General features: G+C 42.7%; 1 protein-coding gene across 2 annotated transcripts in view; it reads right to left on the bottom strand.

The window, feature by feature from the left end:
- Positions 1–12,670, bottom strand: part of zfhx4 (zinc finger homeobox 4) — a 75,585-nt gene that overhangs the window by 25,717 nt on the left and 37,198 nt on the right. For both annotated transcript variants that reach the window (XM_028432423.1, XM_028432422.1), the window contains one exon: positions 10,294–10,528. In XM_028432423.1, coding sequence (XP_028288224.1) covers positions 10,294–10,528 — 235 coding nt within the window. The remainder of the gene's footprint in view (positions 1–10,293; positions 10,529–12,670) is intronic.

Raw genomic sequence — 12,670 nt, 5'->3', positions numbered from 1 at the left:
TTTTTTTGGAATACGCTCTGATGCAGTGTCATATCAAAGAAAATGTCAGCCGTGAAAATTATGGAAATGTGTTTTGGCATTGTGACAACAAATGTCACCCAAAATCCCCCAGAATGAGATCACTGGTTGAGAGCTACAAAGTGTCATTAGATGTATTTGAAAGGCCGTCAGAATTTAAGGGGCTGTGACATTTTTCACCCCTTGACCACCTCCTGGTTATCAAACCCCATCAAGACATCCTGTTGTGTTTTTGGCTCCAATTATACCAAAGCACTTCTCAGATGACTGTAAACGGATGTATTGATTATTCCCTCTTAAAGTTGCAAGAAAAAAAAAGGAAAAGGCACAGACAGGGTGTGGAATATGTTAACAATTTGAAGAAAAAGGAAAAATCAATATTCAAATGACTTCTTATATTGATTTATAATTAAGTCTTAATTGCGGCTAGGCTTGGACTTTCAAACTGCTCTGTGACAATAGCCGGGAAAGAAGATAGGAGAACATTATTGATACACTTTAACAGTGGTGGTCGCCCAGACATTGATTCAACCATTTTGTGGTGCCTCTGGCACGCACATACGATCTAAATGCACATGCATTTCAGGAAATACACACACACAGAAACACACACAGAAACACACACTACCACGACTATACTACACCTGCATGGACAAACAAATACACACCCATAAGTGAACTAACAGAGCATAATTAACCTTCATCTGGGAAAAGTCAAGCTGTCTTATCTGCTAACTTGACTGCACATATGTATGTGTGGGTGTGTGTATGTATTGTAATTACACCATTAGGTGTGGAACTGATTGACTTCAGATGGGGTTGTTGGGGGGGGTATTGTTCAGGACGAAAATAAGTGAAACATATTGTTTAAGCTTGAACAGAGATTTTTTAAATCATGCATTGTGTGTATGTTTGTTATTCATGTGGTTTAACCCATGTGACCATATGAAAGCCTGGGTTCATGTTCAAATCTGTGTGAGTGTGAGTCCCCACGGGCCTAATCAGGTATCAGATACCTTTTGTTTTGGGAACTCATTGATGGATGAAATCTTTATCTGTGCTATTGATCAGGAGGGTGCGGGTCCTAAACTGTCTGTCTAGCTGCCTGCCTGCTCCAGCTCTAACAAGATTGCCAGGGCCGAGTATATCAGTTAACATTTAATCAATGGCAGCTTAAGACACTGGGGCTAAGGGAAAGAAGCCCACCGCTTCAACCCCCTGCCCCAAACCATTACTTGGGATTGAAGGGGAGCAACATGAGTGTGTGTATATGAGGGGAGCAGGCGGGAGGGGGGGTGCCAGATGATTACAAGGGATTGGGTCTGGTTGATCACATGTCTTCAGGGGACAGAGGTGTGTATGTGTGTGTTTGCGCCTCAGTGTTTACAGGCATGCAAGTGCTGGCTTGTCGATACATGTTAATACGTCAAAAATGCCAGAGGGGGTGGGGTGTGCTCGCCTGCTTGCGCCGCTCTGAAGAAAATAGGAAAACTGAATGAAGTGACTGATGTATTATATATATAAAAAATGCCATTCACATCAAGTGAAAGCTTCAAATTGAACACTCCTGAGCAAACACACTCACACACTGCAGCAGAAAGATATGACATATTAGGCAATGCGTGATTTTTTTTCTGCCTCGCTTGCACAAAGCCCCCTGATGGTAAAATGCAAAAGAGGGGAGTCAGCAAAAAAAGAAATATGATCAGTTAGACTTTTTTCTTTTTATTTTACCATCAGCTCATCTCACTGTAAATGAAACCCCATCAGATCTAACAGGCAGACCCTCGTCTCCCATCTTCCAACTTTTACTTTCATTTTCTTATTCATGCAATCACCGGACATCATCATCATCATCAAATCTCATTTTGTGAGAATTAAACATGTACTTAAAACGTTCGACTATGCAGTGTGTGTGTGTGTGGTGGGTTCAGAAAGAGTACGCATTTGTCAGGGGTTGGCTCTGACGGGGGAAACCCCTCTCACGTCCCTGTCTTTCGTCCAAAGCCTAGGAGATTCCCACCACCAAAAATCAATGTGTGTGAGAGCATATGTGCGCCTGTGTGTGTCAAGGTTTTGTAAGACAAATCTCTCCAGCGTGCACCGCTTTAGTGCTATTGAACCAGGCTTCGATCACTCGGCCACTGTGAATAATGCAAGGGAGGCTACTGCTCACTTACAGCACAGGATGCTTGCATGTGTGTGTGTGTGTTTTGCGTGTGCGTGTGACAAGACGGTCCCTTTTTCCTCCTCGCAAATGCAACAGGGCAGTTCTTCGACGTTCCTCCACTTGGCCCTCTTAATCTCATGTCAGATACAGGAACTCCCACATTGATACTATGTCTTTGAGTGTGTGTGTGTGTGTGCCACAAATGTGTGTGTGTGTACACTGGAGGCTTCTACAGTAGATAGGAAGAGCTTAACTCAAGCAGACAGCTCAGGCCTGCACTTTGACACACCCTGACTCATTACATACAGCCGGCACACACTGGAATATTGTCATTAAAAAAGACAATTAGATATGAAGTCAAGGGAGCATCACTTATACACACACACACACACGCCTGAAAACACACAGCGCAGGATATATAGGTGAACACACTCATCTTCATATCCCCAGGTATATGAGGCAGAGATATTAATAATCGGGATGCTACAGAGTAATTAAAATGATTCTAAATGATGTGTGTATGTGTGTTTTTCTATTAATTAAGCTGAGTGATTTGATATGACACAAACCGTACTGCTTTAATGGTGTCCTATACTTGATGTGGCTGGAGGGGACAACAGATGATGAGGCTATAGGGAGAGACAGCATCACACACACACGCACCAGATACAGCTGCTCACTGGCCCTGCCTGAAAGGGGCATCTCTTTTTTTTTGACATAATTATCTGTGTCATCACTTATGAGGCAATTAAACAAACATCAGTTCCTATTTCCTCTCCCTCTATCTCTGCTCTCTTCTTATTCGGCATTTTCTCCTCTCCTGCCATTTGTGCTCCTATCACTGCTCCTCCATTCTACGTCTCCCTCTTCTCTCCCACTACTCATCTTCCTCCCCTCCTGTGTGACTCCAGACAAGGTTTCAATTTCAGCATGCTGATTGTCTCATTGCCGACTCTATGCATGTCTAACACTTACTGGCACTCTGGGGACTAGCAATACACACCATAGAATGCCTATTACACTCCCACACATTTCTGGTGTGGAGTGTGTGTCCGTGTTTGTGCGTGTATGTGTGTGTGTGCAAAAGGGGTGATGAGGGTGTAAAACGCCTATTACGCTGAGAGTCTGGTCTCTCTTACACTGGAGAGAATTCTCTGGCGCCTAAAGAGCAGAAAATTGCAACGCTCCTCTTCCTCACTCCCCATTAACCTGCTTTTGAAACAAAGGCCTGGCCAAGGTGTGCGTGAGTGTGTGTGTGTGTGTGTGTGTGTGTGTGTGTGTGCCCATTAGCCCTATACACCATCCATGGGTAGAGCACCTTGTGTGACTATCCAAGCAGAAACACCAGCATCTTTTTTTTGCATATACCTTCTGTTCTTTTAATTTTCTGTTTTCTTTAACTGCCTCATACAGGCTACTGTGCTTCAGCAGCTTTTAGTCTTTCAGTCATCAGTAGATTTTTTATGCCCTGAAATGAACTTGTCACTCAATTTTTTTCCCTTCCTTTCCATCCATCCATTCTAAGAAAAAAAAAATTTAAGCAAAGGGAGATGGCATCTTATGAAGAGCTTCAAGACGACTAAAGCAGCGGGCATATTTGTCTAATTTGCACAAAGACATCCACATCAAAGCACAAATCAAGACCCATGCTCATTCAATGGATTTTTTTTTTATCAGTCTATCCATTTCTTGTTCGTTTTTTCAGCACCCCTTTTCTCTCTCTGTCACATTCCTCTTTCTCTCTATTTTCAGAGCGTTATTAGGACATGATAAAAGCAAAAGGGATGTCATGACACAGGACCCCCTGTTAGCATTAGGAGGTGGGAGAGAAAACGAACGGGAGAACGAGGGAGAGAAAAAAGATGAAAGAGATTTGTCTGGAAATGATTGCTCACAAGGCATTGATTCTCTGCTTTAATCTCACACAGTGTGCTCAAATTTCCTATTAGGGAGATGAAGAAAAGAAGCGAGAGGGAGATGGGTCTTATTCACATAGGTGGGGAGGTGAAACTTGGCATGTCTCTCAGTGTTTCTTTGGGCAGACAAAACATACATTTCACGTATTCTGGGAAAAGAAGCAATGTCCAGAACGCTTTTTTTTTTTTTACATGTGGTGCCTTGCTGTTAGGCCATTAGTCTACTGTAAGTAAACAAAGGAGAGAAACAGCTATTGCTACTGAAATGCTGGAGGGTCCTACACACACACACACGACAAGCCACTGACAGCTGCTATAACTGCAAAGCTTCCTCCGGTTAGCGACGATTAGCCTTAGCCTTTAGGTAATCAATAGCTGCTATCAATTCCATACCCTCTATTGATGGATGAGGTAAAGGAAACCGAGAGGAGAGTGAGAGAGAAGGGAGCAGTAGAAGGAGAGTTTCTCTCCTAGACTGAAAGAAATTCTACCTGATAACATGGTTTATTTCTTTGTGTGTGTGCATATAGGCTGCCTTCAATGTCCATCTGTGAATTGTATCATCGCTGTCTGAGATTAGTGGCTGCTTGGACCCAGTGAGAGTATTGCCTGGTTACCGTGGCTCCGGCTCCACACAACCCTCCTCCCATCAGTGGATTGTTTGTCTTAATGCTCTGTGACATGGCCCATTGTTTTGTCCATCTGTGGTTAAGAGTCAATGGACAGGGGGTGTATGAAGGGATCGAGGAGGGAAAAGAAAGGAGGTGAGGGAGAAGAAAATAAAGAAGAGCAGGGGTGAAAAGGAGGAGGGGGGGTTGAAAAAAAAAGGAAAAGAAAAACAAGATAGGGACAAGGAGCTAAGAGGTGAAAAAATATGGAAAGGTTCAAAAGAAGCAGGGGAGCAAAGGGGAACACACACTCGACAGCCCTGTGATTTCAATATGGTCCTCAGACTTTACATTCTACACTTCCTTTTCCAGGAGCCTTCCAGAGGCTTTGAGTCCCATATGGAGTAGGGCCTTAAGCTCTTTGTGATATCACTGATGTGAAAGACGTTCTGGCCTTCTGACGCCAGTCCCCTCTTCAAAGGGTTAAGTCATATTTAGTATGCGTCCTCAGAGCCCCACGGCTTTGTATTGTAAATAAGACTAATGTGGCATTGGTCAGGTATGCTAATTCAGATAATCAGCGCAATTTCTGCAAATTATAACTGTCAGTGTGGTGGGCACAGAACCTTGGCGGAAAACATGAGGGAACAATTTAGCCCGGGTAATACCCCTCCACCAAAGAGCTGCTCAACTCAAAGAAAAACAATCGGCCTGAGCCCATACCGCCCCGACACACCATTTCAAAAATAGTTTATGGTGAACGAGGCTCATTTTTTTCTGAGGCACAAGTCAGGCTGCTGCCCTTTTTATTTTTTTATTTTTTTTTTTGTATGTGCACACACACAGACCGCAAAGTAATTATAATTTGCTTGGATGGAATTATTCAAAAAATGACCACATCTTTTACTCCCTCAGCCATAGAGAATATGGTTTTGGGAAATTTGGACTAAATTGCTACTTGCCGAAAATATAATAATATACATATATGAATGTGTCTTATTTTGATTTGACAAATGATTTAAAATGCAGTGTATTGTCTCCAGCTAATTGCACAGCAATAAAAAAAAACGACATAGTTCACAGAAATCCTCTTGGGTAAAATCACATCACTCTCATCGAATAGTTCTCCCTAGGAACTGCATTTTTACTCATGTTGGCCACATAAAATAACATTCCAAGTTTTTATTATGCGAGGAATGGATCCCATCTGACCAAAATCTGTGGACTTTACCTTTTACAGTATTTAAGTAACTTCCTCTTTCATAGTAAATGAAGATGAAAAGGTCACCAATAAATGACTGTGTTTAATCATGTGTATGTAAGCCAATCAATATGCAGTATAAATGGCTGTCTAATAAAGCCAACTTTAAACACAGATATCTAATAGATGAATGTGTGAGAGATGTAGAACTGTGCCTAAAAAGGGCAAATGTGTCTCGCCCTCTCCTTTCTAACTTGAAAGAGAAAATGGCCACCACTGTGCTAACTCCAGTGGTTAGCTAGATCTGGGTGTGTGTGTTGCATCCTTTCTCTCACTCCTCTGGCCATCCATGAATGTTTATGTAATGGCCACAAATTACTGAGACAAACCCTGGAAATAGACTTCTGTCTGAGAAGAGACCTTACTGAAAAAAAAAAGAAAAGACAGAGAACCGCTGGAATGGTGAAACCACCCCCACCACCCAGAGGGGGGAAAAAAGTATAAAAAAAAATGAGGGAGTAAAAGTGAGGAAGCAGGGAAAACCTTATCCCTCAAAAAGATGCACTGGTGTCATCACATTGAAATGCTCTTTGGGAAACGGCAAAGCCCTTTCCCACATTGAAAACTTGAATGATCACTTTTGGTGCTTTGACTTGGTTCAGCTCTGGGTTGGGTACACTTGGAAACAGGGAATCTTGCTGTACTTGGAAGCAAGTAAAGATGGCACACTTTCATTCTGCTCAATCCCTTCCTGCTGGATGCACACAAACACATCTATATCCACACACACAAGCATATATAGGAATAATAAGACTCCATTAGGCTCAGTTTTTAGCCTACAGCTGCTATATAAATGGTTAGCGCAGGAACACTAATTTGACCAGGACCGAAAATGTCCCAGAGCCTTATCACTCAGAGAAAACAAAAGGCTCTGGACACACTCACACATGCACATGCATGCACACACACACGCTCATGATAAAAGTGTTGTTGGTCTCTCTAAGTCAGAAGAGGTCTTTTGTTTAAAAGGGGGATTCAGACAAAGAGGGTCCTCTCCCTCCTTCTTTAATGCATGTCGGGTGGTGGTGGTGGTGGGTGGGTTAGGTGGAGTTGGGGGGGTATAGAGGGATGGAGATGTGTGGGTGGTGGGGTGGTGGAGGGATAGATGACAGGCTGGGCTCTCAGAAATAATTACCTCCATAAGATCCCATCTCCCTTTCCTTTTTGTGAGGGACAGAGGGAACAAGGAAGGGGAAAAAATGACAGAAAGTAAAGTATGCAGAAAAGGCCCCATGCTTCTGCTTGGTCTGGCTTATGAGGAGGTTTACACATGATGGAGCACAGGGCTAATGGGCAAGGATAGAGAAACACACACGCACACACTCACACACACACACACACACACCACTTCACTGTCCTCTTTATGGCTAAACAAATGGTCAAATGGGTGAGAGCAGAAAAAAAATCAACTAAACTTCAGAGGCTGTTAATGTCTCCTAAGCAAATTGTTCAAATTATGAAACCGATGATGAAATACCCATGACTTGCAAGCTGTCATATTTGTCTTTTTTTTTTTTGCTTGAATTTTACTAAACAGCTCTATTCAGGGTGTAACTTCATTACATTGCCAAAGAAGAGCACAAAAAAATCTAATTTTTCTAATAACTTTTGGACAACCCTCAAAGCAAAATGGCCTCCAAGTCCTCCATGTTGAGAGGCAATTCATTTATGCTTGCTCTTCTGATGCAAACTGGCATTTTTTTATAAACTCAATTTTCTTTATCACTTATAATTGTACACAGAGAGGGACGGTTTATCTCAGAAATGTGGGAAACAGTGGGCTTTTTGTCTGGGAAGGACAACGTTTAAAGATCACGGTGAAAAGTTTTCGCTGTATAGACGGCTAGTGTGTCTGACAGATAATCAGACACACTGGGCCAATTCTGAAAAACATACACAGATGCCCATGTGCATCAGCACTGACATGCACACAATGCTATCTAAGTATTGCTTGTACACACTCCTGTCTTTGTTCAAAAACACCTATACCCTTGCAGTGTTGCTCTGTACAGTACTGTATCCTTAATTAGGCCATAAAATCCACATCAAAATTGTTTAATGAAAGCCATTCACATGTACATAAAGTCCAGAGCATTAGAACTCTTATTCCCAAATGAGCCTATAATTATCTGGCTTGGCGCCAAGTCCCGAGCTTTAAGAGAAAGATACCGGTCAGCACTTAAATTAATCTTTTTCATACCAGTCTCTAATGAACAGAAAGTGCTCGAGTCAGGAGTTGTAGCCCCAGAAAAACTAACAGCATGCATGCACATACACGTATACACAAGCACAGGGTCCTTAAACCGAACGCTGGCTGGAAATATTGCCTACTATAGAGCCTTTTCCGTTGGTGCAAACATTCACATCATCTATCACTATAGGAAGCTAAATGAAGCAGTTATAATGTACCTTTTTCTCAAACATAAACTACAGCAGTATGCACGGTTAGCATGTGTTGTTGCTAAAAATAAATAAAAACATAAAGCGTCCACCACAACTTTAAAGCACATTTCATTACGTTGACTCTCCTCTCTCCTTGACTACACCTGCCAACCACTTATGGGCTACAAGGAAATGCCTTTGAAACATTTACCATGTATCCTGTGAAAGAATACTGTTGTTCACCAAAAAAAAAATTATATAGAGTGGGCAAAAGGAGGGCATCCAAAAAGCAGCTTAACATTTTGGATGGTGCCAGCGTCCGCTTAAGCTTTGCACTAGCTTCCTCATGGAAATTCATCATGTGGCATCAAAGCCAAGGTATAAAACGAGGGCCCAAGCAACAAATATGGTGTGTTTTAAGAGTGGAACATTTGAAATAGGTGCAGCGGGCTAATATTGCTTTTGACAGGTTTAAAACCTGGTTGTGCTTGATGGTTTGAGATGTAAAAACTGGAAGAGGGGGGAAAAAAAAAGACTTGTGTTCTGGATGAAAAAAACTGACAGGAGCAGGAGAGAGAGAGAGAGAGGGAGATGGAATAAGCAGGACAAAAAAGGAGAGAGAGAGAGAGATACAAAAGGAGAGCAGGGGGAAGAAAGGAGCGGTGGGCGGGTAGGTAAGGGGCTATGTTAAAATGTAAGGTAATGATTTATCTAAGCATGCTTTTCTGCTGCACCCCAAATCTCACCGAAACTTTGATCCATGTGTAATTAAAACCAAACGTTCACCGGCAACAGTCTCCATTTCAGGACTAGGAGCTCTTCTCCTGTCCATGTGTGTGTGTGTATGGATTCACATATGTTTCTAAGCGCTGGGCCCCCATCTGTTTTGGGAGTACATGTACAGTATAAACAGGACACTTTGGGGAGCACAGATTCATTGTGAAATACACACACACACACACGGACGTATGGACTAATGCTATGCTGGAATGCTATTCAAAACGTGTTACCCCCCCTCTTCACTCCACCACCTCCACACCCCACTCCACCCGCTCCTTCAGGTCAAGCAAAGCAAAAACAAGTTAAGCGCTCATTTTCTCTCGGCAGCATTAACATAGGGATGACTAAATAATGGACCCTGACTCTCCGTCTTCTGGTTTAAATTACAGCGCAGCCCCCTCCCCTTACACCCTGCAACCCCTCACCAACCATCCAACCCCCACTCAAAGAAAAACGATTAATCTTTTTTTTTTTGTCTCTCTGAATGTTTTACAGTTCTGTTACACTTATTAGCTGCTGGCAGGACGGAGACTCTTAAATGAAAGCCAAATTGCTTTGGTCATGAGAAAGGAAATGAAAGCTCACTCCAGGGAGAGACTGTGTAGCCATAGCATGTGTGTGTGTGTGTGTGTGTAATGTATGTGTGTGTGTGTGTGACTAACGCATGTGTGTACAGGCCTTTCACTATGAGATCCTCCCAAGGTGAAATTTCATAAGCTGACTGCTTGCCTGCCTGGGATGTCCCCGTGCACGGGACACTGAGTGTGAGCGTGTGTGTTTGAGGTATAAGCGCAGCAGCCTAATAGGAACAGTATGCTCATTTTGGAGAGATTAGGAGGAATGGACGGGTCTGTATCGAGAGACGTGATCTGGATATAAAGGCCAAAAAGGAAGGAGGGAATGAGGTAGGGAGTGAGAGAGGTTTGACAGAATAAGGAGGGAGCGGTGCAAGAAAAAAAAAAAAAAAGATGGATCTGACTTCAAATGAAGAAAACTGACCACCACAACTCAACATCAACTGAAATAAAATGTAAAAAAATAATAAGAAGAAAAAGGCAGGTGACAAAACGGGAAATAATCCATGAAACATGAATTCAGAGCCTTCAAAATAAAACCACTCGAGTCACAACAGACAAAGCAGGTTGGGAAAGCACAGACCTTGGCTGGCGGGGCACTCCTTGACATGAAACAGCTCATGAAGGCTCAGTCCATCCTCGTCTCCTACCAGGCCTTGCTGGTGCAGCTGGAGTTTCCTCAGTCCTTCGTTCTGCTGGTGGCGAGCTGAGCGAGCGTGTTGCACCAGGTTGAGGCGGGCCTTGGTGGAGTAGTCGCACAGTGTGCAGTAGTAGACACACGACTCCGGGCTGTACGCGCTGTCCTGCTTCTGCAAGTGCTGTAAAACAGAGAAGGGAGAGTGTTAGATGTATTCACATTTTTTTTTGGGCCAATTAGACAAAATGAAGCTGTAGTAGCTACTTTGTAAGCATTTCTGTTATAGTGGTGTTTTTGATAATTGCTAAAATGGCTATAAAAGCCTACTACTAATACTCCTCTGCTTTTAACTGAATTCCACACAAAAATTAAATAACCTGATATCTAAGGCTTCCAACAAGTCAGTAGAGAGTCAGGCAACATCTTATTCACACCTATGATTTTGTACTATAGTATTGTAGTAATTCCTCTGCTACAGCAAATCCTAAAAAATCACTTTCACACACAAATGAAAACTTTAAAAGGATGTAGAATAAAAGCAACATCAAGACAGAGTGACTGCTGAAATTCTGTTAATTTTCAACAAAGGTAACACCAGCGAATAGCAACAGATGTAGCTCTTAGTAAATGTGTTAAGTTCAAATGCTACACAGCATTTCAAATTAACTGGATATGTTCTAGGTGACGCAAAGATTAAAACGCACAATAAGTCAGACAAGGGGTTGAGTCCTGAGCTCTGTTTTTGTCTTTAACGTGCACATTGTCCAGCTCTGCTCATTGTTAGCAGCTGCAGGGGTTTCTCATTCAACGTGTGCTGTCAGTTGCAAGCCCTTAATTTTCAGTTGCCTCTTTAATGGCATTGCAGCCATGCAAAGCTACCCCCTACCTCTTGTCCTGCCCTTGGTGTGTGTAGGTGCACAAATACACACACACACACAAACTTGCCTGCACAGCCCCCATCCCACCTTGCCCTACTCCCATACACCCAGTCAAGCCAAGCATATCAAGTGTGCTTCTGTTGTTGCTGCTGGGCTAATGAACAATGCACAAAAACAAAAGACCAGGCCAAGCTTTTATTATCTGATCCTCTGAGGAGGGAGGGGGGGAGAGACACAGGGTGGAAAAGGGAGTGAGGCAGAAAGACACAGAGGTGGCTCACGAAGGTTAGTTTATACTTTGTTAAGATTTATTCATGCAGCCTTGTGAGAAACAGGTGCAGGGTTCTTTCCATGAATTAATACACATAATGACGTGTGTGTGTGTGTGTGTGTGTGTGTGTGTGTGTGCAGACCCTGCTCTGTCTCTCACGTCTCCCTATATGTTTGTTTCCTGAAGCACACGACATGAAAACTTAGCCAGGTAATATTTTCTCCCGAGCATTGTTGCATCATGTTATATGGAGCAAGTAGAGGGAGACTGGAAAAATGTATGTGTGAGGAGGAGTGTGTGTGTGATGGGAGGAGTGGGCCGCAGGTGTGTGAGTTTTACCTCCCCCCCCACCCCACTCTCTTCCCTCTTCCTCCTTTGACAAACAGGGATTAGCAACATAGCTACAGCCGCTAACACATCTTTTCTCTCTGTCTCTCCCTCTTTCTTTCTTTTGTAGGAAATCTTGCGAGGTTTTTCTCACGAGACGGTGGGACGTCCCCTCGCAGTCAGAGGCCCTTTCAGAAGTCTTAAGTTTTAATTAAGTCGGAGTTGTCAGAAGAAAGCTCCCCTAGTCCAGAGCTCAGGGCCATTAATTACAGCTATCTTTGTTTCTCTGTGAAAGGAGGCCTCCCTCGCTCTTTCTCTCTTTCTTTGCTTCTTTTCTTCCTTCCCCTCCCTCCTTTGCAGGAGAACTGAGGGCTGCTGAGCCCTTACTGTGGAAACCACACACACACACACACACGTGTGTTACGGAAGCAAACACACACACACACACACACACACACACATATATATATAAATAACACGTGCATAAACAGGCATTAAAAGTTTGAATTCTTCCTATGGCTATGCCATATTCTATACACAACACACTTCTATAGTTACATACATACAACACCACCATCATTAGTCATCATCAATTGTTAGTAATTCAATAAGAAAACAAGCTCACTGTTTTTCCACTATATATTGGTGCATTATTACTTAATTCAACTGTGTCTGGACAGTCCTGCATACTTTTATTTTTACGAAGATTCTGATAAAAATGGAGGATTCTCATAAGTGAATGTAAACTGAAGGGGTCCTTTCAAATGAATGGAAACCAAATAATCAAACATGGCCTTTTTCCCTCCAATGACAACCTTCAGCATTACATTAACAACAGCTATAGAAA

The sequence above is a fragment of the Parambassis ranga genome, chromosome 20, assembly GCF_900634625.1.
Source record: "Parambassis ranga chromosome 20, fParRan2.1, whole genome shotgun sequence".
Lineage (NCBI taxonomy): Eukaryota > Metazoa > Chordata > Actinopteri > Ambassidae > Parambassis > Parambassis ranga.
This window is presented reverse-complemented; position numbering and strand designations above follow the sequence as displayed.